General features: G+C 40.1%; 1 protein-coding gene across 1 annotated transcript in view; it reads right to left on the bottom strand.

Moving 5' to 3' along the window:
• LOC120478946 (uncharacterized) overlaps positions 1-25847 on the bottom strand; it is a 150968-nt gene that overhangs the window by 74127 nt on the left and 50994 nt on the right. Inside the window, exons 19-25 of the mRNA XM_089120794.1 lie at positions 23660-24070; positions 21213-21626; positions 19810-20247; positions 18703-19143; positions 18013-18426; positions 13984-14397; positions 3197-3214 (exon numbers count right to left, since the gene is read on the bottom strand). Of these exons, the coding sequence (XP_088976920.1) occupies positions 3197-3214; positions 13984-14397; positions 18013-18426; positions 18703-19143; positions 19810-20247; positions 21213-21626; positions 23660-24070 (2550 nt within the window). The remainder of the gene's footprint in view (positions 1-3196; positions 3215-13983; positions 14398-18012; positions 18427-18702; positions 19144-19809; positions 20248-21212; positions 21627-23659; positions 24071-25847) is intronic.

Raw genomic sequence — 25847 nt, 5'->3', positions numbered from 1 at the left:
TCTGCTCCATCCTGGTACTCTTCCAAGCTTACTTCCCCATGGTCTCTTGCCCTGCTCTGGTCCCCAGGCCCCAGGCCTCTCCATGTGCCTGGCCTCCTGCCTCTCCATGGGCCTGGCCCTCCATCCCAGCCCCCGTTGACCTCCCCCCGGAGCTCTTAGGAGAGTCTGGAAGCCGCTCCTTAGAGGGGGGGTTATGTGACGATCAGCAGCCGTGGTGCCCTCGAGAGCCACTAGAGGGCACTCTCTCCCCATGTTATGTTTCCCCATGGACTCTTTGTGTTTCATTATGTTCAGCTGTGTTTCATTATTGGTTATTGAGTTCCTTATTTAAGCCTGAGTTTTCCCTGTGTCCCTTGCGAAGTCTTGTTACCCTGTAAGCATGCAATTCCGAGCGTTACTCCCTGTTCTGTGTCTCCGTGTTTCCCTGGACTCTTGACCCTTGCCTATTTCCTGGACTGTTCACGAACCTGTGCTGCCTGCCTCGACCATTGCCTGTTTAGACCACGAGTTTCTGGATTGCCCCTTTGTTTAATTCTGTATCCAAGTTTGTCTGCTTGTTTCAAGTATAATAAAGTGCTGCACATGGATCCGACCGTCTCTGTCCGCACGTTACACACTGTTTTTTTTTTGTTTTTTTTAAACAGCGTGATGGTGTTGTGTAATACACGGCTGTTCTAACAACAGCAATAGGAACATCAGAGTTAGTTTTTATGCGATAAGATACCGACTGTGAGAAAACGTGAAGGGAAGGAGACAGGGTTGAGACAGTGCAGGAGAGGCTAGCTAGGATAAATAGGCTAAACTTTCATCCAACTCCCCACAGAAAAGTCTGTTCCTATCATTTTACCACAGGTTTCACACATAATCCGTGTGCAATGCGTGTGCGGTGTGTATACGGCACAGAAGCAGGACGCAAGTGCTATAAATTTGCTGCGTTTGCAGTGCATAACTGATCCGCGGCTGTACCACGAACACCCCGGTACTCACTATTTTTATTTTAACACGTACTCATTATTTCAACAATGTATTATTCCATGCATTACTTTTATATATTAAGTTGCTCAAGCAAGTGGTCAAATATGTAACCATGTATGTATATTAAAACCACAAACATTTTAAATGAAAACTTAAAATTGACAAAAACAACTCTCATGCCTTTTCTTTTGCACTTACATTTTAATACAACAAATCTTGCATGTCACAAAGCACTTGTTTTTCCACCTCCACGAATGAGACGAGTGTCGTTCATGTTGCCTTGTTGAGGTAAATTGTAGTTTGTCCATTACACGGATACTGTATGATCGAGATCGTAATAAATATGCGGACAGGTTACGGCTGGCAATAAGGACGGATCTTTACTTAATGTTATTATTTAATTTTGATGTGGGTCCACACACCAATCAAGCTTATCTTCTCTTGATACCGACGAGATGAAGCTCCCCCTCAACTCAAATCTGCACGCTGCTAAGGGCAGCAGGACAGATGTCATGTCAACAATATGGCCGCGGTTAGCTACTTCCGGTATTTACGAATAAGGTCTATAGCCAAAAGGTGCAAGGACTGCAGGTAAGATGCATCAGCTCTGACACTAAAATTAAACTCCCAACAACTTATACCAGAGATTACATACCAGCAAACATATCCCATATAACCACAAGTACAACAGCAAGATCCTGGCCTCACTTGGAGCATTTGGCGGATGAGATGTCTCCTGACCTCGACTGTGAAGTGAGATTGTTAATCGGCTATAACTGTCCACAGGCCACTTACTTCCCAGAGAGGTCATCATGGGCAATGAAACCAAGCCATATGCACAAAGGTCTGTGTTGGGTTGGAGCATTATCGGCTACAGCAGCACTGTAATTGACTATGCTAATGAGGATGAAATCAGTGTGAGTCACCAGATCATCATAAGTTCAGCCAGCTACTAAGCCCTCTTCTGAGCTCAAGTCTGAGGTCCATTTTGTTTACAGGACTCAAGTCAAGGAAATGATCACTCCAGCAGATATACTCAAGGTCTTTTGAGTCAGATTTTACTGAGAAGTTCAGTGAAGAAGCTCTAATCTTACAAGAAGATATTAAGTTCTTGGTGAAGCTAAAAGAAGGAATCAAGCAAATGACAAATGGGCATTACGAAATGCATAAGTTAAACCCCATTATGGACAGCCAAACTATCCTGAGTATTATCCTGAGTATCCTGAGTAAAATAGTATATGGGTGGGAGGTAGATTGACACAAGCAACACTTCACCCTCATGTCAAACACCCTGCTATCCATCGCAAAGGACATCATGTGTCTCGGTTGTTGATAAAACACTATCATGAGAAGGTGAAGCATCAGGGTCGTGGAATGACCAACAATGAACTGCGCTCCAGTGGGATTTGGATCCTTGGATGTAGTAGTTGAGTGTTATCACTCATTTTCAAGTGCATCAAATGCAGAAAGCTAAGAAGGTGTAGTCAAGAACAAAAAATGGCCGACCTTCCACCAGAGAGGATGGAAGCTACGCCTCCATTTACTTATAGTGGTATGGATTGCTTCGGACCATTTTATGTTAAAGACGGAAGAAAAGACCTGAAGAGATATGGGCTTCTATTCACCTGCATGTGTTTACGTGCCATCCACATTGAGGTACTGGATGACCTTTCTACTGATGCCTACCTAAATGCGTTGTGCTGTTTTATTGCCATAAAGCCAACTTCAAACTGATCAAGGCACAAACTTTGTGGGAGCACGCAATGATTTCAAGAATTATTGAAAGGGATGGAGCGAGAATGTGTGAAAGAGCTAGGATGCAAACTTTGTCATGAACCCACCTGCTTCAAGTCACATTAGACAGCTCTTCACTATGAACATTCCTGTACAAAGTGATGGCTAAAGTGAATAGTCGACCATTGACCACAGAACATCTCAATGATCCATCAGGACCTGGGGCCTCATGTATAAACGTTGCGTACGCACAAAATGGCCATAGAAATATGCGTACGCATTTTTCCACGTGCATATCGGGATTTATAAAAAATAAACTTGCCGTAAATAAGTGCGCACCGTAAGGATGCTCTTGACCGTGCGTACGCACTCTTTTAGAAGAGTATGGGTTTTGGTGACACCGATGGTGAGCTGGAGTTAAATGTCTATTTGCTTACTATTAGACAGAGAATCTAAAGAAAATTATACATCTACAGAAAGATAATACAAATATAATTTCACAAACCTATCATCACTTGAAGCAAACATCCATGCCTTCTTAAATGACCGCGCCAGCACGCGCGTTGGGCCGTTTGGTGAAACTAACGCACATATAGCCTATAATCTAACGGCAGATGGAGTAAAACAGTAAATCTTCATTATGAGTCCAAATCATAAATACAGTCCATATTCACAATAACAGTTTAAATAAATAAGAGAATGGTTTAAACTATGGTTTACTTCTGATATAAACATTTAGATTAAATATGCCATTCTCATTAATGGAGTTAAACACTTAAACTCTATATATATATATATATATATATATATATATATTCAATAATATAAATAGACCTATTTGTTGTGGATGCAATGCTTTTGAACACCTTTCTTCTGGCATGCTGTGTTTTAATGTTTTAACTAGAGATAATTGCTAATCATGATAATGGCAGATTGTCTGAGAAAATTGTACCGTGCAAATAATGCACAACCATGTCTATCTGTTTCCATTAAAATATAAATCAATTAAAAATACTATTTCGCCAGTGGAAAAGATTGAGAAAAACTTTCTCTTAAATGTATTTAACACTATTTGATTAATTCATTCAAAAACAAGGCAAGGAAAAGCTACTAAAAAAAATCTTTGTAATAATGTGACGGCACATCCGCATTTCATATTTTCCTAACGTCTTGTACCGTTAAACTTGGTCTCACATGGCTGAATAATCATATGCAAATGATATGCAGATGAGGATATGCATATTGAAACTAGGCGTTGTAATCTCCATATATGGTTATTTCGGGGAGGAGACGCACGTGCGCATAATCTCCCGCTGACTGGATTTATAAAGTGAATTCTGCGCAGGTTCTGGCGTACGAACGGTTTTATAAATCTGAAAACTTTTGTGCGTACGCAAATTCTGCCTTATGTGCGTACGCACACTTTAGGGATGAAATCTACGCAAAGTTTTATACATGAGGCCCCTGAACCCCTGACGCCAAACCACATATTGACAATGAAATCGTCAATAATCGCTCCACCACCTGGTGAGTTTGTAAGTGCAGATCTCTATCTGCAGAAATTGTCCAATTAATTTTGGACCAGGTGGAGAAAGGAGTATTTGCTAAATCTGCAGCAGAGGAGCAAATTGAACAAGGAAAGGAGAATGCTTAAGTGAATGACATTGTCCAGTTGCAAGATGATGGCTCACCAAGGAATCAGTGGAAGCTGGCGAAGGTAGTTGAAGTCTTCCAAGGAGCTGAAGTCTCACATTCGTTCAATGGGCAGCAAAGCAATTGAAGACGAAAAGTAAAGTCACTAACACAATTCTTTCTTCATTTTTTCTTTCCAGCAAAATGATTTTAAGGTGATTGTTAAATAAAGTAGAGAATTGTTTATTATTGGTGTATTTCTATTGTTATTTGAGTTTTGCTTCACATTCCAAATATAAAAAAAAAACAGGTTCTCTTATGAAAGGTTCTCTCGTATTGCGTAAGTTTAACTTATGCTACGGGAGAGATTCATCTTCTCGAGATATTGAAGCCAAAAATTATCCTTAATTTTGTATATGTTGTCAACGCAGTGCAGCAGCTAGCAGACCTTGAGCGGGCAGTCTAGCATGCTCATATGCTGCTCTGCGGGAACTGCACATCCTATCAGTGAGCCCGACGTGACGTCACGTTCAATCAAGGGCACTCGCGCCCTCACCGCGTCCTAGCCCGCCAGAATGAGTGTGGCTTAGTGTATATAAGTAGGACTCGGAGGCTGTTTCTCTGATTTCATCTCTTCAGCGAAGCTGCACGCATCGCTGGATCTTGAGAAGCCGCCGCCGCCATTGAAACAGCGACAAGCCAGCTGGAAGCCGACCTCCTTTACCAACTTCAACCTTCCGAAGTGAGCTACGCTATCCGACGTAGTATCCTTTTCATTGCTAAAACCCGAGCATCTAAAAGAGCACAAGCGTCTTTTTAAAGATGCCCCGGTTCACTTGCAGCTCGTGCAGAGCCCCGCTCAGCGTCGGAGACCGCCACGTTATCTGCACTATTTGCCTGAGCCAGGAACATTTTTATTTCACAATAACTCAGTACATTTTACTTCAACAAAAGCAGTTGTTGGGGTATAAATAGTATAGACAGAAGCAGTATAAATTATGCAGTACATCACACATTACAATTGCAACTACTACTTTAGTACACCATAGTTCAATGTAACTTTCCCAACAACTGATCAGGAAAACAGATATATTCTATTGTGAAAATGGATCCCCAAGAAGCAATAGCTTATAAATAGGGGTCCATCCCACCACCAACACCTCCCCACCCACCTAACATTGGTAACCAGAGCGGACCGACTTAGATGCCATTAACAAATAAACTTTAAATTATGAGTATTTGGAATACAGTTACTTTCAACAGATAAAAACAGACAGTCATTGTACCTTTGTACTTTAAATTGAATTTATCCTCATACCAATTGAGAGGGGTTCCCTCAATACCCTCAATTATATCTCTCCAGTAATTGTTGCTTTAAGTTCTTTTTGAATATTGCTAAAGAGGCAGATTGTTTTAAATTAGGGTCCAGCTCATTCCATAATTGTGGGCCCCTGTAACATACACTAAACCTAGCCCTTGTTAGGTTCCTGCATTTACCTTTCAAGAGCAGCTTATGTCTAGTGTTATGTTTGTGTAAAGATGTATATAATGGGATGAGCTCACATAATCCAGTATTTAACCTGTTGACAACATTGTACATTATGCATGCATTATGATAATAGTTACGTTCAGGAAGCTTTAGTAGGCCATATCTATGGAAGAGAGCATTCGTATGTGAGTTGTATGTAGACCATGTAATAGCTCTGTGGTATGGGGGGCGTAGTTTAGCGCTGTCTGCGGCGGGAGAGCGGGGGAGGAGTCGAGCGGGAAGTAAGCGGGTCAAGTTCAAATGATATACACCTGTCTGTAATTCCAGTGATTGGCGTTGGGAGAGGATTTAAGCGGGCCAGTTGGACACATCATTGAGAGAGACTGGAGCTCGTGTGCCCGTGTGCTGAACTGGAGCAGTTCATTGATCCGGATTGGAATCTAAAGGAAGCTGTGAATCAGCGGGAAAGAGTTTTTGTTCTGTTGTGTCTGAGATCTTGTGAAGTGTGCTGAGGAAAGATTATTACTTGTTTATCTAATAAAACACACGAGCTCCAGTATACGCCGACCCCTTGTCTTCTTCCATCACCTCCGTGAATCCTGAACCTTGTCACAAGCTCTAATGGCTTTCTTTTGTAATATGAGGAGTTTCACAGTATAAGTAGGGCAAGTATTATTCCAAATAATATTACAATAAATCAAGTGAGGCTCAAACAAAGTCCTATATAAAGACAAGAGTACATCCAATGGGAGCATATGTCTTATTTTGAAGAACAGACCGACAATTTTAGATAGTTTTTTTAACCAATTCATTAATATGTTCCTTGAAGTTTATGAATTGATCTATATGTAATCCAAGAAATTTGATTGCGTCCACTCTTTGAATAGCTCTACCAACTATAATTAAATTAATGTCACAATCGTTATACATCTGGATACCGGATCGAAAAACAATATAAAAAGTTTTACTAGTGTTCAGCGATAGTTTGTTACATTTAAACCAGATATCTATTTCTGTTAATCTGTCATTTAGGAGTTTTTCAAGATGATTTAAGTGTTTGTGAGACACAAACAGATTTGTATCATCAGCAAAGAGTATTTTATGAACGTCACCAGAACAATACAAAAAATCATTAATGTAAACAAGGAACAATAGAGGCCCCAGAATAGATCCCTGAGGAACCCCAAATACTATATTTTCCAGTCCAGAGTCAACATCATTTTAGACTAACATATTGCCGTCTTCAATAAACATAGTCCCTGAACCACTGGAGAGCCACACCCCTGACGCCATAATGCGATAGTTTACCAAGTAAAATTTGAAAATCAATCGTGTCAAATGCTTTTGAGAGGTCGAGAAAAACCCCAATACCGGCTTCTTTTCTCTCAAAAACATGCTGCTCTTGCCCACTCTTCGGGAGGACGTGAGCACTGTGAGGAGCATCCGATGTCGACCCTGCGGGCTCGACTCGAAGCCTTTCAAGATGAGGCTCTCACTGCCATTTGCTGGACCGCGCAGGAAAAAGAAGCGCCGTTCACAAAGGCCGCCGGAGTCCCTCCCGCGAGCCTCGCCGACACCCTCCCCATGTCTTCTCACCAACACACAGCCGCCGGCTATGGCCCGCCCTGCTGTTGAGTCTAAAGATGACGCGGATGGACCGCAGCAGGAGATAGCTGTTCCACCCTAGCTTCGGATAGCGAGGACGAGGAGTGGTCAAGCTCTCAACGCTCCGCCTCCTCTTCTATTCGAGAGTCTGGGAGAACATGCGGTGGAGCGGAAGCCGAACTGATGCACCTCCTCTCACAGGCCGTTGACCGCCTTGGGCTCGAGTGGCTTTCTTCAAAGTTGCAGCTGTCAAGCGCCCGCTTCCAGGCCAGCACCCTTCCTCCTTGAGCTGCACTCTGAACTGGCTAAATCCTGGAATGCTCCTTTCTCCGCGAGGTTTCATTCCTCTGTCTCCGCGTTGCTCTCCCAAGTGGACGGCACCGCTGAGAAGGGATACAGCTCTATACCAAAGGTCGAGGAAGCTGTCACAGCGCACCTTTGCCCGCCCTCCACGAGATGGCGCTCAAAGTCTGCCCTGCTATCTAAAGCCTGCAGGACCACATCTGCCCTTGTCAGCCGCTCCATACAAGCACACAGAGCACGTGCGCTGTGCCTTCTCTTCCGGTTCAGTCTCTCAAGCCCGCTCAGCGATCAGAGTCCGGAGACCATTCAACCCTTAGCTACACATATAAAAGCATGGGAAACCATCCCAGGGGTATCGAAATGGGTTCTAAGCACTATAAAGCAGGGTGATGCATTACAGTTTGCTCGCCGCCCCCCTCTCTTTCGAGCGTGGATCACGACAGCAGTGACAGCAGAAGTAGCAAACCTACTTCGCTCAGAAATAACAAAACTGCTGTGCAAAGGGGCCATAGAACCGGTACCACATTCTCTGAGCGAGTCAGGCTTTTACAGCCGTTATTTTCTCGTGACCAATACTGGATTTGAGGCATGTGAACAAAGCTCTTATGAATAGAGAGTTCAAAATGCTTACAACCAGGCAACTCCTCACGCATGCCTATTTCCAGATTCAGGGCGTGCAAATTTTGAACTATCTGGACGATTGGTTGATTCTAGCACAGTCAGAGACAGAGCTATTATCTCAAAGAACTGCGTTTCTAAGCCATCTGAAACCCCTAGGTCTCACGGTCAACTGGACCAAGAGCTCATTACTGCCCAGTCAGTCAATTTCCTTTTTAGGAATAGAACTGGACTCAGTGACCATGACGGCTAGCCATGTCATTCACGGCGGGCGTTTTCCCTCGGAAGAAATTCCAGAGGATGCTAGGCTTAATAGCTTCAGCCTGGCGGTACTAGCTTTACTGCGCATGAGCCCGCTACAACGCCGGCTGGCCGCGCGTCACACCGAGCTTGGAAGTCGAGTTGCGAGCGGATCAGAGTGACTCAGAGCTGTGTCATTGCCCTGCAGCCCTGGTCAGCGACCGACTGAGGGTAGTAACTATGGTGGCGGTCTCATAAAGGAAGGTCATCTTTCCGTACCCTTCCTGTGTCTTCTAATATTTTATTCACTTTTCCTATCAGTCTCTGGAACTGCCAGTCCGCTGTTAACAAAGCTGATTTCATCTTTTTCAAGTCATTCAGGTCTCAGTCTATTGGCCCTGACTGTGACCTGGATCAGACCAGAGGACACTGTCACACCTGCTGCCCTCTCCACAAACTTCACTTTCCCACACACACCCCGTCTGACCGGAAGGGGTGGTGTTACTGGTCTGCTCATCTCAAATGACTGGAAATTTGATCCTTTACCACCTAAATTTGACAACAGCTCATTTGAATCACATTCAATTACCATCACAAGTCCTATTAAAATCCATTTCGTAGCTGTATATCGTCCCCCTGGACAATTTGGCAGTTTCTTGGAGGAGCTTGACATGCTACTCTCATTCATCACTGAAAATGGTACTCCTCTTGTAATTCTTGGAGACTTCAACATCCACCTAGAAAAACCTCAGGCTGCTGATTTCCACACTCTGCTTGCATCATTCGACCTCAAACGAGTACCTACTGTGGCTACTCACATATCAGGTAACCAATTGGACCTTATCTACACATGCTACTGCTCTACAGACAATACACTGGTCACTCTACTTCACACCTCAAATCAATTCCTCCTCACTCTCAACCTGCCTCAGAATACAACACACACTCCTCCACAGGTCACCTTTTGACGGAACCTATGCTCACTTTCACCCTCTCACCTTTCCTCTTTGATCTCATCCACACTTCCTCCACCTGATCGGCTCTCAACACTAGATACTAACACTGCAACTGATACTCTTTTCTCCACTTTAAAATCCTGCTTTGACAACTTCTGTCCCCTTTCCTCCAGGCCAGCACGCACCACACCCTCTGCCCCCTGGTTATCTGATATTCTCTGTGAACATCGTACTAAACTCAGGGGTGCAGAGAGGAAGTGGCGCAAATCGAAAGATCCGACTGACCTGAGTCTTTATCAATCTCTCCCCTCTTCCTTCACTGCTATCTCTCTACTGCTAAAATGGCTTACTATCACAACAAAACTTTCAATTCTTTTGACTCTCGCATGCTTTTCAAAATCTTCTCCTCTCTTCTCAACCCTCCTCCTCCTCCTCCTCCTTCAACCCTAACAGCTGACGACTTTGCCACATTCTTCATAGAAAAAACAACCACCTTCAGCGGCCAATTTACTAATCCACAATCTGACACACAGATTTTACCAACAAACGCACACATTCTACCCTCATTCTCTCTACTTTCAGATCCTCCTGTCAATCCTAAAGATGAAGGGTATCTCGGGAACTGCACCCCAATGGTTCGATTCTTACCTCTCAGGTACAGTAGGTCCTTTAGGGTGTCGTGGAGAGGTGTAAGACTCAACATCTAGCGACTGGGGTGCCTCAGTGCTTGGACCACTCCTCTTCTCCATCTACATGACATCACTAGGATCTGTGATTCAGAAACAAGTTTTTCTTATCATAGCTACGCTGATGACACGCAACTCTACCTCTCATTCTAGCCTGACGATCCAACGGTAGCTGCTCGTATCTCAGCCTGCCTGACAGACATTTGTGGCTGGATGAAGGAGCACCACCTTCAACTAAACCTTGCGAAGACAGAGCAACTTGTGATCCCGGCCAACCCAACACTTCATCACAACTCCTCCATTCAGCTTGGCTCATCATCCATAACTCCTTCAAGGTCAGCTAGGAACCATGGGGTTGTAATTGATGATCAGTTGAAATTCACATACCACATTGCTAGAACTGCCGGTCCTGCAGATTTGCATTGCACAACATTAGGAGCATCAGGCCCTACCTTACAGAGCATGCAACACAACTCCTTGTCTAAGCACTTGTTCTATACAGACTGGACTATTGTAATGCTCGACATGATAGCGTGGCCAGTGAAAAGGCAGAAACAAGCTTATCACCTGCTTCCTCAGAGGAACCAGAACGATGAACCCCACGTGCCCCCCACCCCCCACTCAGTTCCTATATAGGACCTTCCATTGGTCCAAGAGACCCTGAAAGCATTCCCCTTTGAACCCCTGGACACAGCGGACCTAAAATACCTGTCGCTCAAAGACGTTTTTCTGATCGCACTGTCATCAGTCAAAAGTGTGGGGGATTTATCCATAAGTCATCCACCAACCTAGACATGGTTATGTTCCCAAAGTGGTTGGCACCCCATTCAGAGCACAGGTAATTTCTCTATCGGCACTGCCAGCATCCGGTAGTGAGAGTGATGTTAATCTCCTCTGCCCAGTCAGGGCTCTGAGATTTTACATTACGCTCTCCCCCCAATTCAGGCGCTCTGAACAGCTGTTTGTTTTGTGTGGTGGGCGCACTAAAGCTCTTCCTTCCCGAAACCGAGCCTGTCTAGGTGGATAGTAGACGCAATCACAGACGCTTACACGGCAAAACGTCTGCAGTGCCCTCTGGGCAACAGGGCTCATTCCACCAGATGTGTGGCCTCGTCGTGGACATGGTCAAGCGGAATTTACATTCAAGACATGTGTGGCAGCAGGCTGGTCCTCTCTGTCCACCTTCGGCAGGTTTTATAACCTAGAAGTTCCCGTCCTGCAGGTGAAACTGCTGTCTGTTTCAGTGAGAGTTTAGCTCTAGGGGTGCGCCAAAATATCGATATGGCGATATCTCGCGATATTTACCCCCGCGATCGATTCTCGATGTGCTCTTGCCAAGGATCGATCTTAAAAGCCGTTGTAAAATGCTCTATTAGTATCCATTACATTTTGCCTTGATGAGACCCTTCTCCAGAAGTAGATCGGGGGCGCGCGTTGCGAGTTTGGCTGTTTTGAGCGTAAAAAAAAGGCGCAGGCTACACTTGAAAATGGCGGAGTCAAGCGAGGTCAGCCGAAGCGAGAGCAGAAATTAAAAGACGCTCCAGCAACATTTAAATCCAAAGTGTGGACTCACTTTGGATTTTATAGCAGTGCGGACGGGGCAAAGATAGAAAAGGACTACGCAATATGTAAGAACTGCTTTGCAAAAGTCCGCTACACGGGAAACACGACGAACATGCACAGCCACCTGTCGCGGCATCACCCGGAGCTCTGTGAGAAAGCCGCGCATGGTGCTGGGTCAAAGTCGACACCCCCCGGCGTAAACACCTTTTTCCAGGCAAAGTTACCACCTTCTTCTGCGAGGGCAAAGTCAATCACAAATGGGATCGCTGTTTACATGTGTAAAGGGTTTGTTCTGAAAAATGTCTATTTTTGGATGCACTTTAAGTTGGGTACAGTTTAGATGCACTTTATCCCTGATATTTTTATTTATTTTATTTTTTATTTGAAAGCAGTAGCCCAAAGGTTTATGTTTCTTGCACTTAATAGTGTCACTGTTCATATTTATGAAGGATAATCAGTATTGTTTACAGTTGCACTGAATCTGTCCTCAGCCTTACAACTATTTTGCACCCAAATGGTGTCACCAGTTGTCAAAGACTACTGATTGCAGCAATTTTACACTAAAATAGTGTCTGACTGTTTTGTTGCAACTAATAAAAGACACAAGTTGTATTTGTTATTGTGTTTTATCCAAAAAATAAATAAATGGAAATTCATTTTACTAATTAAAAAAATCTTTTTATTTCTTAAAACATTATATATTGTGAGTTATTACTGATAATATATCGATTATCGCAGTATCGCCATATCGTGATATTATCGGTATCGTGAACAATGTATCGCGTATTGTATCATATCGGGAAGTAGCCAGTGATTCCCAGCCCTATTTAGCTCAGTCCAGATATTATCATGCGCAGACTACCCTAACATTAATTCAGCTCTTCTGGTTGAGCTGCACTGTATCAGGTTATGTGCTATTCATGCCTATACATCGGCCACATGCGGCCGCTCTGTATTGTCAGTGCTTGAATACATGCGCTTTATAAGCGTCCTTGTACACACGCTTATGCTCGCGCTTATGTACATGCATGTTATTCTCACTTTGCTGGGTTCACAGAAGTGTTGTGACTCATGAGGTGAATGCGGGCGCACACGGCGTTGACAATGGGTTCCCATAGCGTAAGCTAAACTTATGCAATACGAGATAACCTCTCGTAAGAGAATGCATCGGTTACCTAACGTAACCTCGGTTCTCTCTAGATGAGGGAACGAGTATTGCATTACCTGCCATGCTAACACCACAAGCACTATTTCGCTTCAGTAGATGAAAACCAGAGAAATAGCCTCCAATCCCTGCTTATATAGGCTAAGCCACGAACATTCTGGTGGGCTAGGACGCGGTGAGGGCGCAAGCGCCCGTGATTATAACACAATGAGTTAACACAATGAGTTTTTTTGATACACACATTAAGCAGAAAACGCAAATATTTATTTGGATAATTTTAAATAAAACAAGACTGTAATATTGCATCCTACTGTTTTCAATGGCATTTGGATAAGGGTGTGCTGTCTCGAAAAACAGGGGGTCTGAGAATGTGGGACTGTATAGCTGCAGGCTTCATAATATTGCATAATTATCACTTTATTGTTCAGTGTAGGAAAATATAAAATATTTAATACAAGTGATAATATAATCCTAAATTAAATATTTTGTAAAATAATTATTTCTGAATAGCTTCTATTTTTTGGAATATAAAAAAAACAAAAAAAAAAAAACAACAAAGTTTGAGATTTCAACCACTAAATTTATGGAAGCGAATTTGTAAAGTGAAATAAAATGGACCGAAAATTGCCCGTTGAATATTATAGACTGTATTTTTAAACAGATTTCATATTTTGGAAATTAAATCTGGAAGTTCAAAATGGATTATTGAATCTTTAATAATGAAAATGTGTGTGAAATGTTTTGAATTTAAATATTTTAAATGGCTTGAATATGTAACCATGTAGACTTTCAGCCCATAAAAATGCAAGCCCTGAAAATACAACGCATTAAAATGCAAGCGGGGTTAATGCAATGCATATTTTTTTTCAACTAGTGCAATTGAACAAGCTTTATTGTTTCAAAAACATTTGTCATTATTTTACTTTCATATCCATTCAAGTTATATTTTGTCCTATTACATCACATGAATTAAAATAAAATTGAGCTTTATGGGCCATTTGCCCATGAGACTCTCACCTGAGCTGTGAGATGTAGGGCAGACACTGGAGGAATCCCCTCACTTCACTCTCTTCATCTGTCCAGTCTCTCAGCTTTACTGGTTTCTTCTCTGTCTGCAGTTTCAGCACTTCTAGGAGGATGGAGATCTTTCTCTCTGAGAGATTTATTCTCCAGACTGCAGGAGCTGACTGATGAACTGGCTGTAATGCTGGAAGGACACTCCTGCCTGTTTGAGTCTCATAGTCCTTCACATGTGACCACAGATCCAGCAGGAAATCACATCTCTCATAATTCACAGACGACAACAGTTTCTTCACAGTTTCTTCTATTGTCTCTTTCTGATGGAGAACAGCTTGCAGACACAAATCCAGAATGAAAGGTCTCTTTCTTTTCTCCCATGATTCAGATGAGTTATTCTGTGGTTCAACAAATCTAAAGAAAGAATAAACAAGATTCAGTTAGAGACGACAAGGAGACAAATAAAGATTATTTAAATTAATTAAACAGTTTGTCAGATACCTAAGGTCAGTGTAATAGAGTGCCGAAGTTATGACGTCACTCTGTAGGCCAAAACGCGGAAGTGAGTTAGCATTTTAGCATTGCGGTTCCCTCGCTCTAAAGCCTATGGGATTTTTGAATGGGTTTTTGCTAAATCGCCTGAATTAAGGTCTGTGGTGAACAGAGCCTCTAAATATTTTCACGTTTTGATCTATGACATAAAACACTCAGTTATAACCTGCTTGTGGTTTTTTAAACTTTATTGTGTCTGTGTTTTTTTAAAATCTTGATATATGCTTCAAAATGTATACATTTTGGATTAACTTGTAAAGATTATCTTGATAGACAAAACGTATAAGGGTCACAACCCTTTGTTAAACACAGATCTTATTTTTTGCGATTTTCCAAAAGTCTATGGGGAAAATGCATTGCTTTTCAACCGAGGGAACCCATGCGCCGCTAGTTTCCGAGTTGTCCTACAAAGTGACGTCATCACTTCGGCACTCTATTGAACAGTGAAAAGTGATGAACAGATTTTTTTTATTACTATCTTTAGTTTTCAGTTTTGCTCTTTGCATTTTTTTGTAGCAAAACATCAAATGATGGCAAATAGAATCACACTAGTTGAAATAAATTACATTTTTCAAACAAAAAAAGAGTGCATAACTGCAAATAAACTGTGAAACAATGAAACAAATACAGTAATTTAAAACATTTCTTGAAACCACAAGCTCTAAATTATTAATTAACAGATTCAGTTGCTGTTAATGTAACTCTTTGTCAGACAGACGGTTGCTCCACCATTACAGATGCATTAGTAAACACTTTGGCTGCATTTACTGTCCACCAATACCATTTATTCCCCAGATATCTAGAAACCGAAATATATTGACATATTAGTTGTCGCTATGTGGAAGAAAACATTATAAACTCAGAAAAAACAGAACCGCTGACCACAAACAGATGTGTTGCCAGCTCCTGTTAGTCACCAAAACACAAGACCAACACGTTTCAGTAGAGGTATTGCCTAGCTGAGACTCCTATCAAAATCACACATTCCTAGTTATCAAAGTCGATATTAGCAGGGCCAAACTTTTCCCTTTTCCCTTTTCTTTTTGACTGCAATTTCACTTTTTTGACTTTAAATAGTGTGTAATGTTGCTGTTGGTGCATGAACAGTATCTGCAAAGTTGCAGCGCTGAAAGTTCAGTGTAAGCAGAGATATCGTCTTTTTAAAATCAGGAAGTTTAATGCCTACAAAAACGACTCGATTAGGACTACAGCTTAGTTTTAGACGTCACTAACCCGCACATTTGCATCAACCCTCCCTCCGGAATATGCAGAAAAGGGCATGCGCATATTTAAGCGGCTCGTCGAATGTGTGGTCTTCGTGTTCGAGCTTCCCAGTTCCCACGGACGCTGTTCTTTGTCAACAATGGATACAATTTATGTTTGATTATGTTCCTTAAAGTAACGATCGTAATCTAGCTCTCTGTGCTGCGCATTTTACGGAAGACAGCTTCCAGAATCTCCACGAATTCAACACCGGATTCAACAAGAAACTGTTACTAAAACATGAAGCAGTTCCAACTTTAAAACCAGAGGCAGCAGTTGTTGGGCCACAACCTGTAAAAAGGCTAAGACTTCATCATTTTAAATGTATTTGCATGTATAATTCCAGACGTAGCCTTGTGTTTTTTTTTTTTTTTTTTCAAATGCCAGCGCTGGCTTTATAGCCACTATTAGGCTACTAGTTATGCTATTTTGTGTCTACGACAAACGCGTACAAACATTATGAACCTGAATTTTGTAGAGTTTTGTATAAAAAGTATTTTCATGTTTATATGCTTTATGACGTTATTTTCGATTTGATCAAGTACGTAAACTAATGCCACCGCTGTTTGAGTATAACGTTAGTAGCCAGTCAGTTGCTATTGTTGCCAATCAGATGCTGTTGTGTAAAACAAATGTGTATAAAGTTAAAAAATGTAGCAAATTATCATTCAGAAACGTTTAGTAAGAGCCGTGTGTGGTGAGGTTCTGTTTCACACTCTTTATCGCCGCTTTCTCGGCCTGATTCTGCCTCAAACTGATACTGCAGTATCGACCATAGTATCGTCACCTTTATTTACATGGTTGGACCTTTGGCAGGCACGTTTTGCCTGTAAAGGTAATGGGTGTTAACCTTCCGGACAACGTGAGCGACAGTTTAGCCAATCACAACACACCGGCCCAAACGAACCAATCTGAGCCCACTGACCGTTTCTGAGGGAGTGTTTTCATAGAATCAGGAAGTCAACCAGTCGTTCAGGGGACAGAGGAGACAATAAAGAGGCTGACAATAAAGTTGAAGTTTATGAAAAATAAGACTTTTAAAAAAAGAAAAACCACGAATACATGTTATATTGCACCCCATAAACACAATCATGCAAAGAAAAAAAGCAGTCAACCACCCCTTTAAGATGTCAGGGAAGTTCTACACAGCCTTCTGAAGGACTCCAGCATTAGGAACGAATGGATGGTTTATTATCAATGGTTTATTATTAATTATTATTAAACAATGTCTAGGATCATGTTGGAAGATTATGTTTGTTCTGCCCATTTCACTACAGGCTTGGGTTTGTGATCAGGCACAATTTAATGTAGAATTTGCAAAGAAATGTTTATTGAAAGATGAGCAATGCCAACTCTATTGTATCGGAAAACAGCAAATCACAAAGCGCAAGTAAACAACTTCATAACAAAACAAATGCAAACACAAATTCATAATACTTTCCTTGTAAATGCAGTTTTATATTTATAGATAATGTTTTCAAAACACACATGTGCAATATTGAAGGCACTGAAACTTTTTCCTATGAAATGACCTTAGCCAATCATAACAGTGGCCATTTGTGGCCAAGTCTTAAAGGAGATGTATAGCACTCAAACCGATCAGCGTCGAAGAACCAAACAAGATTTATTTATTTATTTATAAACATTTATTAGAGGATCAGCCCCATGAGATAAAACATCTCGTTTTCATGGGGGTCCTCAAAGATCATGGCAAATCGCCAACAATCAAATCCAGCTTACTGATTTAGCGACGTACGAAGAACGAGCCCCAAGTGTTTGTGACAAAAGGTCAAAATGAGGCTTGAAAATTATATTTTTGAATATATAACTATTTAAAACAGTGAAAATATTAAAATAATTACAAACATCATGTAAAGACCACTTAAATCTGTTCAAGTGCACAGTCATGAAAAAAAAATGTTGATTTCGTCATTTTTCTGCTGTCAGTGTGTTTTGGCTCAATATTAATGTAAATGCAGTCAGTTCATCTCAAGTGAATGTAAACAGTGGAAACTGAAAATCAAAACAACAGATCTGTCTTATAGCTAAAATCTTCAGCGACTTTAAAACAATAGAAATTAAGTTTACAGAATCTGACATAAATGTTTTTGTAATTAATTTTAATTAACTATAATATTTATTAATGCATTTAAATGACAACATTAAAATAAACTGAATCAAACTATGAGTGTATTTTATCCATGAGACTCTCACCTGAGCTGTGAGATGTAGGGCAGACACTGGAGGAATCCCCTCACTTCACTCTCTTCATCTGTCCAGTCTATCAGATCTACTGGTTTCTTCTCTGTCTGCAGTTTCAGCACTTCTAGGAGGATGGAGATCTTTCTCTCTGAGAGCTTTATTCTCCAGACTGCAGGAGCTGACTGATAAACTGGCTGTAATGCTGGAAGGACACTCCTGCCTGTTTGAGTCTCATAGTCCTTCACACGTGAGTACAGATCCAACAGGAAATCACAATTTCCATAGGATATGTAAGAGTATAATGTATCCATTGATGTCTTTGTGAATTCATTCTTTAAAACAGGCACTTGCAGACACATATCAAGTACCATTAATTTCAATCTCCAGTCAGTTACTTTCAAGTATTCATTCTGTGAAGGAGGTAACCTACAAAAACAGTGAATTTTTTGTTACATGTGAGAACTAGAATGAATACATGTTCAAAACAGACCAGCAACACCAGCATGGAAACAGCAATTCTGTGCTTTTACAGAATGACCTTGAAAATTGGGATGTGCTGGACTCATAAAAAAACTTGGGAACTTAAAATCAATTTATTAAAATTTATTAATCTAAAATGCCATTTTTTATTAATGCATAAAAATGACAACATTAAAATAAACTGAATCAAACTATGAGAGTATTTCCCCATGAGACTCTCACCTGAGCTGTGAGATGTAGGGCAGACACTGGAGGAATCCCCTCACTTCACTCTCTTCATCTGTCCAGTCTATCAGCTCTACTGGTTTCTTCTCTGTCTGCAGTTTCAGCACTTCTAGGAGGATGGAGATCTTTCTCTCTGAGAGCTTTATTCTCCAGACTGCAGGAGCTGACTGATAAACTGGCTGTAATGCTGGAAGGACACTCCTGCCTGTTTGAGTCTCATAGTCCTTCACATGTGACCACAGATCCAGCAGGAAATTAGAGTGAGTCCCGGTATAAAAATTATTCTCATCATAGGGGAAAGATGTGTAACTGCACACAGATGTTAATAGTTCAGTGTAATTTTCTTCTGTATTTGCATCAAACTCTGATGCTGAAACAAACAGATCCAGCAGAAACTTTACAGCATTTTCTCTCTTCCCATCGATAATGCCAGAAAATCTGTGGAGACACATAATTATCACTTTATTGTCCAGTGTAGGCGAATATAAAATACTGAATAAAAGTCAAAATATAATCCTGGATTGAATATTTTGTAAAATAAAAGCTGTATTTTCAGCCGCCATATGATATGGTTTATAATATGTTCTTCTCCGTCTTCAGACAAAGACTTGCTGCGTTGATGTCATGAGCGCACACACACAACAACAACATTATGAAAATTGATAGGGATGATTGGATTTCTGAATTTCAAATCATTAGCAATTGTGACAAAAAAAAATTAATGTTATTAGTTACACTACTAGTTACCAGAGAAAGTAATATTACTGTAACGCATTACTAGCCTATCTAGTTACTGCCCAACACTGAATGAACAACTAGCAGTTAGTTAGGGCGAAAAACAATTGCTTTTCAGATTCAAATTACACCAATACCTCTTTATGTAACTGTTTTAAAACAGTTATGATCAGTCTTGTGTAAAATAATTAGATGACTAACGTGTAAGACTAGTCTATAAAGTTTATGCAACAGTGTTTTCAATTCTGGTTCATGTTCACAAATATATTGTCTTCCTAACACACACCGAACATTAAATTCATTAATTTTATAGTGAGCACTGAATACAATAATCCAGCATGATTGGTGTGTTCCTCATGAGAGTCTCACCTGAGCTGTGAGATGTAGGGCAGACACTGGAGGAATCCCCTCACTTCACTCTCTTCATCTGTCCAGTCTATCAGCTCTACTGGTTTCTTCTCTGTCTGCAGTTTCAGCACTTCTAGGAGGATGGAGATCTTTCTCTCTGAGAGCTTTATTCTCCAGACTGCAGGAGCTGACTGATAAACTGGCTGTAATGCTGGAAGGACACTCCTGCCTGTTTGAGTCTCATAGTCCTTTACATGTGAACACAGATCCAGCAGGAAATCAGAGTGAGTCCGGGTATAATAATTATTATCACAGGGGAAAGATGTGTAACTGCACACAGATGTTAATAGTTCAGTGTAATTTTCTTCTGTATTTGCATCAAACTCTGATACTGAAACAAACAGATTCAGCAGAAACTTCACAGCAGTTTCTCTCTTCCCGTCGATAATGCCAGAAAATCTGTGGAGACACACATAATTATCACTTTATTTATTGCCCAGTGTAGGAAAATATAAAATATTGAATACAAGTAAAAAATATAATCCTAAATTGAATATTTTGTAAAATAAGTATTTCTGTAAAGCTTCTATCTTTTGGAATCTAAAAAAAAAAGTTTGAGAACTTTTGAGCAAAATTCCTCTCGATTTCAACCACTAAATTTATGGAGGCTAATTTGTAAAGCGAAAAATAAAATGGACCAAAAATTGCCTGTCAAATATTATAGATTGTATTTTTAAACAGAATTCATATTTTGGAAATGAAATCTGAAAGTTCAAAATGGATTATTGAATCTTTAATAATGAAAATGTGTGTGAAATATTTTGAATTTAATTTTTTTAAATAGCTTGAATATACAACCATGTAGACTTTCAGCCCATAAAAATGCAAGCCCTAAAAATACAACGCATTAAAATGCAAGCGGGGTTTATGCAATGCACATTTTTTCAAGTAGTGCAATTCAACAAGATTTATTGTTTCAAAAACATTTGTCATTATTTTACTTCCATTTCCATTAAAGTCAAGTTCTATTTTGTCCTGTATTACGTCACATCAGTAATAATAACGTTTACACACACTTTAAACATTACATTTCAGTTGGGCTAAAACATTATCAGTCTCTTAAAATTGGTTTGGTGTTTCTGAAGATGGATGATCAGGCAACAGATAATGTGAATGTATCTTGATTTCATCCAGTATTATATAGAATAAAATTAGAATACAACTGGCCTCATCGTTGTGCACTAACTGTGAGAGTCATCCGGCCACTGAGGGGTAGGGAAAATCACACATCAATTCAATCTTTTCAATTCTGGGTCACGATCACATTTATTTTGTCTGCCCAACATATACATTGATTTACTTAATTCTATTGTGAGCACTGAATACAATAATCCAGATGTGTGTGTTCCCCATGAGAGTCTCACCTGAGCTGTGAGATGTAGGGCAGACACTGGAGGAATCCCCTCACTTCACTCTCTTCATCTGTCCAGTCTATCAGCTCTACTGGTTTCTTCTCTGTCTGCAGTTTCAGCACTTCTAGGAGGATGGAGATCTTTCTCTCTGAGAGATTTATTCTCCAGACTGCAGGAGCTGACTGATAAACTGGCTGTAATGCTGGAAGGACACTCCTGCCTGTTTGAGTCTCATAGTCCTTCACATGTGAACACAGATCCAGCAGGAAATCACATCTCTCATAATTCACAGATGACAACAGTTTCTTCACAGTTTCTTCTATTGTCCCTTTCTGATGGAGAACAGCTTGCAGACACAAATCTAGTATGAAAGATCTCTTTCTTTTCTCCCATGATTCAGATGAGTTATTCTGTAGTTTAACAAATCTAAAGAAAGAATCAACAAGATTTAGTTAGAGACAACAAAGGAGACAAATAAAGATTATTTAAATGAATCAAACAGTTTGTCAGACAATACCTAAGGTCAGTGTAATTGAACAGTGAAAAGTGATGAACAAATATTTTTATTACTATCTTTAGTTTTCAGTTTTGCTCTTTGCATTTTTTGTAGCAAAATATCAAATGATGGCAAATAGAATCACACTAGTTGAAATCAATTTTTTTTTTCAAACAAAAAAAGAGTGCATAACTGCAAATAAACTGTGAAACAATGAAACAAATGCAGTAATTTAAATAATTTCCTGAAACCAGAAGCTCTAAATTATTAATTAACAGATTCAGTTGCTGTTAATGTAACTCTTTGTCAGACAGACGGTTGCTCCACCATTACGGATGCATTAGTAACACTTTGGTTGCATTTACACTGTCAACCAATACCATTTATTCCCCAGATATCTAGAAACCGAAATATATTGACATATCAGTTGTCAGTCTCGCTGTGTGGAAGAAAACATTATAAACGCAGGAAACACAGAACCGCTGATCACAAACAGATGTGTTGCCAGCTCCTGTTGTTCGTCACCAAAACACAAGACCAACACGTTTCAGTAGAGGTATTGCCGAGCTGAGACTCCTATCAAAATCACACATTCCTAGTTACCAAAGTCGATATTAGCAGGGCCAAACTTTCCCCTTTTCTCTGGTGAATCAGCCACAGCAGTTTTATGTTTGTTAACCAATAAATCATTTATGGAATGAGGAATCAAATCTTTGATCGATTGACATACATGATGTCATTGTACAATAGAAAAAAAAAAACCTCTTCAGACCCCCCAAAAATCAGCATAAATTGAAATCAAGCTGCCAGATGACTTGTTTTCTACTTCCTCCACATTGTGACATTAGACTATAGTAGATATTTTCATCTGACCAACTCCAAAACAACACATCAACGCCTACTTTACCATTTCATTTTGATAACCTGCCCAGCAGTGGAAGAACAACAGCATGACAAGAAAGAGAGAGCAGGTCACCCAAGACCATAGAGCTACTCATGTTAACAGGCACCTGAAGCTTACTGCAAGTTTAAACTAGTTTTTATTTATTTATTTATTTTTACAAATATTAAGATGTCAGGGAAGTTCTACACAACCTTCTGAAGTACTCCAGCATTAGGAACGAATGGATGGTTTATTATTAAACAATGTCTAGGATCACGTTGGAAGATTGTTTGTTCTGACCATTTCACTACAGGCTTGGGTTTGTGATCAGGCACAATTTAATGCAGAGTTTGCAAAGAAACTTTTACTGAAAGATAGAGCAATGCCAACAATATTGGATCGGAAAACAGCAAATCACAAAGCGCAAGTAAACAACTTCATAACAAAACAAATGTAAACACAAATTCATAATGCTTTCCTTGTAAATGCAGTTTTATATTTATAGATAATGTTTTCGAAACACCCATGTGCAATATTGGAGGCAATGATACTTTTTCCTATAAAATGACTTTAGCCAATCATAACAGTGGCCAGTCTTAAAGGAGATGTATAGCACTCAAACCAAGTGTTTGTGACAAAAGGTCAAAATGAGGGTTAAAAATTATATTTTTGAATATATGACTGTATTTAAAATAGTGAAAATATTAAAATAATTACATACATCATGTAAAGACCCCTTAAATCTGTTCAAGTGCACAATCATGAAAAAAAAAATAGGTTGATTTCATCACTTTTCTGCTCTCAGTGTGTTTTGGCTGAATATTAATGTAAATGCAGTCAGTTCATCTCAAGTGAATGTAAACAGTGGGAACTAAAAATCAAAACAACAGATCTGTCTTACAGTCTTACAGCTAAAATCTTCAGCTACATTAAAACAATAGAAATTAAGCTTACAGAATCTGACATAAATGTTTTTTCTAATTAATTTAAATGAACTATATTATTTATTAACGCATTTAAATGACAACATTAAAATAAACTGAATCAAACTATGAGTGTATTTTTCCATGAGACTCTCACCTGAGCTGTGAGATGTAGGGCAGACACTGGAGGAATCCCCTCACTTCACTCTCTTCATCTGTCCAGTCTATCAGATCTACTGGTTTCTTCTCTGTCTGCAGTTTCAGCACTTCTAGGAGGATGGAGATCTTTCTCTCTGAGAGCTTTATTCTCCAGACTGCAGGAGCTGACTGATAAACTGGCTGTAATGCTGGAAGGACACTCCTGCCTGTTTGAGTCTCATAGTCCTTCACATGTGAACACAGATCCAACAGGAAACCACATCTCTCATAATTCACAGATGACAACAGTTTCTTCACAGTTTCTTCTATTGTCTCTTTCTGGTGGAGAGCAGCTTGCAGACACAAATCCAGTATTAATAATCTCTTTCTTTTCTCCCATGATTCAGATGATTTATTTTGTTCAACAAATCTAAAGAAAGAATAAACAAGATTCAGTTAGAGACGACAAAAGGAGACAAATAATGATTCTTGTCAGATAATACCTAAGGTCAGTGTAATTGAACAGAAAGCTCCAATTCAAACATTTACTAATTCAAACTGAAAGAAACTGGTACAGGCAGGTAGACGGGCAGAAGGTCCACAAAACACATCAAAACATTAACAACGACCGACAAAGACAAACTGAACTTTTAAGTCAGGTCACATTTATTTATATAGTGCTTTTTACAATACAGATTGCATCAAAGCAGCTTCACAGTGATAACATGAAAATAATATAACACAGATCAATAAAATTGTTTAATATTAAATGTCCTCAACTAAGCAAGACAAAAGCCAAGGCAACATTGGCAAGGAACCAAAACTCCATCAGGTGATTGAATGGAGAAAAAACCCTTGGGAGAAACCAGGCTCAGTCGGGGGCCAGTTCTCTTCTGGCCAACGAAGGAACAGTGATTACAAAACAAATTGGATCGAAAAATGAAGAGAATTTATCCATTTCCATCTGTTTGGAAGTCGGAGTAATCACACCGGTTTGGAGGCGAGATGTTGAGGATCAGTGCCGATGGCTGTCGTGTCAATGAGGCCGGCACTTGAGGATGAGTCGGGATGGGTCCAGGCGCAGGTTCACCATAGAGTCCCTCTATGGTCCCAAATAATATGGAAAATAGTGTTAGTGTAGACGCCATCCTTCTTTTGATGTACCAAGTGCATCAGGATTTACGGGACGTGTTTCCGGTTCCGGCTGATCGAAACTATGCAGCCTAATTTTGAATTTAGGAAGTCTATTGTGTGTTATGTGTATGCTAGGCGAAAGAGATGTGCTTTTAGCCTAGATTTGAACTGATAGAGTGTGTCTGCTTCCCAGACAATGTTAGGAAGAGTGTTCCGTAGCTTTAGTGCTAAATAGGAAAACGATCTACCGCCAGCAGTCGATTTTGATATTCTAGGTATTATCAACTGGCCGGAGTTTTGAGATTGTAATAGACGTGAAGGACTATAATGCATTAAGAGCTTGCTCAAGTACTGCGGAGCTAAACCATTTAGTGCTTTATAAGTAATCAGCAATATTTTAAAATTTATACAATGTTTAATAGCCAGACAATGCAGGGTTGACAGAACCGGGCTAATATGGTCATACTTCCTGGTTCTGGTAAGAACCCACCCAGAAGAGCATTACAATAATATAGCCTTGATGTCATGAATACATTAACTATTTGTTCCACATTTGTAAATGAGAGCATATGGCGTAATTTAGATATATTTTTAAGATGGAAAAAATGTGGTTCTACAAATACTAGACACATGACTTTCAAATGAGAGATTAGTATCAAAGAGCACACCCAGGTTCCTAACCGAAGACTTAACAGAGCAGCCATCAAGTGTTAGACAGTATTCTAGGCAGTTGCGTGTAGAAGTTTTTTGTGTGCAATAATTAGAATCTCTGTTTCTTCAGAATTTAGTAGTAGGAAATTACTAATCATCCAATTTTTTTATATCAGCTATGCATTCAGGTAATTTGTGAATTGGTTAATTTTGTGAATTGGAACTGATGAACAATAACAAGGTGAAGAAAGGTGAAACTGATGATGATAAACAAGACACAGGTGACAACGATGATGACAAGCAGGTGTGTAAACATGAGGGATGCTGGGAAGTGTAGTGCAGAGACAAAGACAGACTGGTGCAAACGATGACTGTGACATTATAACCCCCTCCCAGTAGGCGAGACCTCATGCCGTAGAACA

This window comes from Pimephales promelas, chromosome 16 (genome assembly GCF_988280905.1).
Source record: "Pimephales promelas chromosome 16, fPimPro1.hap1.1, whole genome shotgun sequence".
NCBI classification, from domain to species: domain Eukaryota; kingdom Metazoa; phylum Chordata; class Actinopteri; order Cypriniformes; family Leuciscidae; genus Pimephales; species Pimephales promelas.
This window is presented reverse-complemented; position numbering and strand designations above follow the sequence as displayed.